This window comes from Polistes canadensis, unplaced genomic scaffold (assembly GCF_001313835.1).
Source record: "Polistes canadensis isolate GaletaPanama2010 unplaced genomic scaffold, ASM131383v1 scaffold_143, whole genome shotgun sequence".
NCBI lineage: Eukaryota > Metazoa > Arthropoda > Insecta > Hymenoptera > Vespidae > Polistes > Polistes canadensis.
Window position 1 is genome coordinate 96,323 of NW_014569690.1, and position 5,962 is coordinate 102,284.

At 27.2% G+C, this 5,962-nt stretch overlaps 2 protein-coding genes across 2 annotated transcripts in view; both read left to right on the forward strand.

The window, feature by feature from the left end:
* LOC106788538 (putative uncharacterized protein DDB_G0282129) overlaps positions 1-5,962 on the forward strand; it is an 87,821-nt gene that overhangs the window by 59,827 nt on the left and 22,032 nt on the right. The gene's annotated exons all lie outside the window — the stretch shown is intronic.
* On the forward strand, positions 3,268-4,060 carry LOC106788539 (the record flags this gene model as incomplete). The annotated part of the gene is given in 1 exon segment (XM_014751884.1): positions 3,268-4,060. A coding segment is annotated over 1 exon segment (652 nt), but the record flags the coding sequence as incomplete, so codon positions are not given.

Here is a 5,962-nt window from a genome sequence, read left to right on the forward strand (position 1 = left end):
TTTCTATATTTTATTATTTACATTATTTTAGTATTTATACACACATATATATATATATGTATTCCTTGACTTTACTTTGATACTCATGTTATCTGATTTACGAAAATACACTTGGCCCAGTTTTTACTTCATTCACGAATATCTCTTATATATATGTATGAATGCATGCATTACACACACACACACAGCCATACACATATAAATATATATTTTCTTAATCATCTTATAGTTTTACAATATACAACAACTTTATTTATGTGTGTGTATGTATTTAAAAAGATTATTTATTAAAACTAATTTCAAATTCAAAAATTATTATTAATTAATTTATTATCATTATTACATAATATTTAATAATTAATTTAGAATTATTAAATATTATTTCAACGAAGTTAAAAGATTAGTTTGAAAATATGTGTCTTTTTAAAACATCATAGTGTAATATATATACACATACACATACACACGTCCCTGTATTTATCTTCTCCCTTCGTTTCCTCCGTTTTATAAATAAATAACAACGTAAAAAGGTATTATAGATAAGTGCAACACGCTCCGGTTACTTTTTCCCTTACACAACCTTTCTTCAATGTAAAAATATCAAACTTGCTTCTGAACCAATCCCATAAGGTAAAATGAAAACAAAAGATACGTAATAGGTAAAAAAAAAAAACAACAAACAAACAAAAAATACATAAGTAAATAAATAAAACTTTATTATATCGAGTTGAATGAAAATGCATTCGCGATGCGATTGTAAAATTAAGAGGAGTGATAAAAAATAAAAAAGAAAAAAAGGGTCAGAGATATTTGAATGGTTTTATAGTATTTAACGAAACGATTAAAAAAAAAAAATGTCCAATTACCATGAGTCAATTAATTGAAATCGATCATTGTTATACAAATTAACAATTATTATAAAATATAATTCAAAAATATGTGAAACGTTTGGGTCAGGGGTTAGGAGGGGGATGGTAGTGGTGGTGGTGGTAAATAAACAATTATTAAAAATTATAGAAAATAATATATGATTATTAGAAATTATTATTATTATTTATGACGATAAATGCATTCCCATTTAATTTCATTTCAAATCTCTGACAAGGAACTTTTGCAATCAATTTAATATTACATACAACATTATAGAAAATTAATACATTATAGGAACAATTATAAAAAAAAAACATTAGGCGAAGTTAACATTTATAATAATTAATAAATATTATTTTTCATTTAATTATTTTCTTTCAAATCTAACACACGCGAATTTCTACAACCTAAAATATATTTCTAATATCAATTATATCATATATTACATTAAATATGTTAAACAAACTGTGACTTCATTTACAAATCAAATGTTCATATTAAAAAAAAAAAAAAATGTAAAATACATAAAAATCAAATATTACGAATCGAAAGAAAAAAAAAAAGAAAACAAATAATTGATTATATAATAATATACGCATAAAATATTAAACATTCTAAAGAGATCATTAAATCAAACATTTTGGGAAGAAAAAAATAAGATCAACGATACGTGACATTTTTAAACAATAAATAAATAGTATTTAAGAATAAACAAAATAAAATATCATTATACGCGAATATTATTTCGCGATAGAAATAATATAATAAAAATATTAAATAAATTAATTATTAAATATTATTAAAATAATATAATAAATAATTAACAATATAATTAGAAATAATTAAATATTTTAACTAAATAAAACAAAAACCCTCTTTTCAAATATCAAATTACATATATATATAATACTTTTATATCGAACACCCAGTATACGATCATCATTTAGTTGTCCCTTCTCTATCTTTCTTTCACCATAGGTTCAATCCACTCTATATATATATATATAACAAGAAAATAAGGTTTAGGGTCTATATTCAACCCTGGACTACCTAACAGTAGTAACAGCAAGTAATAGTAGCAGCAAAACCAACACCAACACTAAACCAACACCAATACTAAACCAACACCACCAACATCAGCATCACCACCAGTAGCAGCAGCAGTAACAGCAGCAGAAGCAGCCATGACCCATATATTCTCCCCTCCCCCTTTCAACCAATCCCATGACGGTGGGGGGGAGCTAGGGGTGATGAGGTGGGGTGGGGTGGAATAAAACGACTCGTGGGGGATGAAAAGGGGATGATGTTGTATAACTATATAGAACTTGGAATGCAACCTGGAAGAGAATAAGGGGGTCTGGGGGTAGAGGGGGAAGAGAGGGAAGAGGGGGGGACTGGGGAGAGAAAACGTCAATGTGTGTTAAAGTATACTCTAACAAGTGAGACTAGGAACGTGAACATTTAACCAACTACAACGACGATGACTATGTTTCTAACTGTGTGAGGACTAAGAAGACTATGACGCTTGTTAAATCCACAAACTGAAAATGTCAATGCTGAAAATAACCGAATATCGTTGATGGTGGTGGTGGTGGTTGGTTGGTTTGGTTGGTTGGTTTGTTGTTTTTATTGTTAAACTTTAAGATATATATTTATTTCATAGATTTTTCTTTTTGTTATATTATGTTATTGAAATTTAATTTAAAGGAATAGATTTATTAAGAAATTCTTTTTATTATTTTGTATTTATTTTTATTGGATTTAGTAATTGTTCAAAAATATGTTTAATTAATGTTTTTAATCATTGAATGATATTAATATGTATATGATTAATGGATAGTAGAATTTATATAACAAATTATTAATATTTCTAATATACAGGCTCGGTATTTATAATCAAATAATTAACAACTTGATTTCTTTTTTCACTTTTGTCATAAGTTTTCGAAATTTAATTTAAAGGAATAGATTTTTCACAACACAATTTCTTTTTATTATTTTGTATTTATTTATTGGATTTAGTAATTGTTCAAAAATATGTTTAATTAATGTTTTTAATCATTGAATGATATTAATATGTTTATGATCAATAGATATTAGAATTAATATAACAAATTATGAATATTTCTAATATACAGGCTCGGTATTTTTAATTAAATATTTAACGTGTAATATAAGTGATCAGTAGATCATTATAATAATTAATACAAATTGATTTCTTTTTTCAATTTTGTCATACGTTTTGGAAATTTAATTTAAAGGAATACACTTTTCAACAATTTTATTTTTTTCTGTCTTCATAACTTTGTATTCATCTAAATAAGTTCTAGTATTTTCAAAATCATTGAATAATATATTTACTAATAAATATTAGTATTATATTATATATATATATATGCCAAAAATATGTGTGATGGAGGAAATAAGGGCCATAACGAACGGGAATCCATCAAAATGGGGGGAGAATCTGGTCAGTGTGTTGAGGGAAATGGGTATTGAGGACTTGATAGAGATGATAAGGGAAAGARGAGATGGTGGGAGGATAGGAGAGAAGATAAAAATGGGACTGGAAGAACTAAAAGGGAGAAGCCTAAGGGAAGAAGAGGAAAGAATTAGGGAGTCTGAATACAATAATATGTACAAGCATTTAATAGAAGGTGATGAAATGCCATGGAAGTATTGGTCAGAAGAAGGAATAGGGGGAGGGGTAAAGGAAGTTTGGGCAAGGGTAAGATGTGGCAACTTAGGAAAGGCAGGAAAGAAAGGAGAAAAGGACTGGAAATGTAGGTTATGCAGAGAGTATGTAGAGACGTTGGAGCATTTGATAATCTGTGATAGAGGAAGGGAATTGATTTCCGAGAAGGGAAGGAAGGAAGTAGAGGAGTGGATGGTTGGAGTAGAGGAAGGTGCTATAAGAGGGGAAGTAATAAACATGTTAGGAGGTAAGATTCAGGTTGGGATGTGTGAATTTTTCAGGGAAGTAGAGGAGCTGTGTAAAAGGAGGAGGGTAGAGGAGGATGGGAGGGAAGGCGAAGACGAACTCGAGTGAGATTTGGGTAGTTATAATTTTTGGATAGTATAATTTTAAGAGTGGTGATAATTAGAGGTAGACGAGAGGTGTGTTAAGAGCAAGCCAAAAATGTGAGATAATTATATGTGATATAATAATAAGACATTGTAAAAAACTTTGTAAGTTGTGCAATAAAAACCTGATTATAATATATATATAATAATATATATATATATATGACCAAAAGATATTAGAATTAATCTAACACAAATTATTTAAATCATTATATTATTATTACACAATCATAAGTATTTATAAATATAATTATATAACCGATTCAATATTTTTATTCTTTTATTTAATAAAATATTACACAACACTATAAATCACCCCCCTCTCCTAATTCTATCGCGAATAATATTTGTGTATACTGAAATTTTATTTGTTTATTTTTCAAATACTATTTATTTCTCGTTTAAAAAATGTCACGTATCGTTGATCTTTTCTTTTTTTTGTTCCCAAATATGTTTAACAAACTTTTAACAAAAGAAAATAATCAAAAGATAGGATTAAAGTACAATGAATCGAATAGGATTAGTAATCGTCCTTCGATAAGAATTGAGAGTTATGTATTCTCATTCAGGAAGCCGTATTATATACCATGTAGCATACATCTAACTAACTATAAAACGAAAACCAATCGATGTCATACCTCAATATAATACTAGACAACAATCGGTTACGTGAGACCAGTTGCGTTTATAGAGTAAATACAGATAACAACGTCAATACCAAATATAACAAAACAGGTCATGGTTCGATAAAATAATCATAGAAATTAATTGGACGATCTAATTATTCCAATCAATCGATGAAAATAAAATTGCGGCTACGTTTCTCATCGAAATTAATTGTCTCACCCGTTAGAATTTAATTATCTTTACATTTCATACGATTATCTATGAAAAAGATACAAATTATTAATTAAAATAATTATCAATGTTGGTTGTAGATGAGATCAAATTAATTTAATTGGAAAAATGAAAACAGGTGTTTTCGTTTCTTATCGAAATCAATTGTCTCACCCGTTAGAATCTAATTTTCTTTGTATACAATATAATCATCAATGAGAAAGATATAAATTACTAATTAAAATAATTATTAACATTGGTTATAGATGATCATATTATTCTAATCAATCAATCAATCAAAATACCGAACCTACACTTATTATCGAAATGAATGAATTGTCTCACCCGTTAGAATCTAATTTTCTTTGTATACAATATAATCATCAATGAGAAAGATATAAATTACTAATTAAAATAATTATTAACATTGGTTATAGATGATCATATTATTCTAATCAATCAATCAATCAAAATACCGAACCTACACTTATTATCGAAATGAATGAATTGTCTCACCCGTTAGAATCTCATTTTCATCATATTCCATACGATCCAAATTTCCAATAAAATATACATTCAAATTAGTTGGATGATCAAATTATTTCAATCAATCAATAAAACATAAAAACCTAACCTATACTTATTATCGAAATGAATAAATTGTTTCACCCGTTATACTCTAAAATTTTCATTCATATTCCATACGATCCATAAGGAAAGATTCAAATATCCAATAAATAAATCATTGCAATTACATGATCAAATTATATTTCAATCAAAAATCAAGCGAGCTTACACTACTTATAGAAACCAAATGTCCCACCCGGTATATTCCAGAATTTTCATTCATATTCCATACGATTCATAGGAAAGATTCAAATTTCCAATAAATTAATTATTGCAATTACATAATCAAATAATATTTCAATCACAATAAAAACCGAACTTAAACTCTTGATCGAAATCAATTATCCCACCCGTTATACTCTAGAATTTTCATTCGTATTCCATACGATCATCTATAAGAAAGATCCAAACTTCTAATAAATAAATCATTGTAATTAGATAATCAAATGATTCCAATGAATCAATGAAATTAAAAACCGAGCTTACACTTATTATCATAATCAATTGGCCCACCCGTTAGAATCTAAAATTTTCATTCATATTC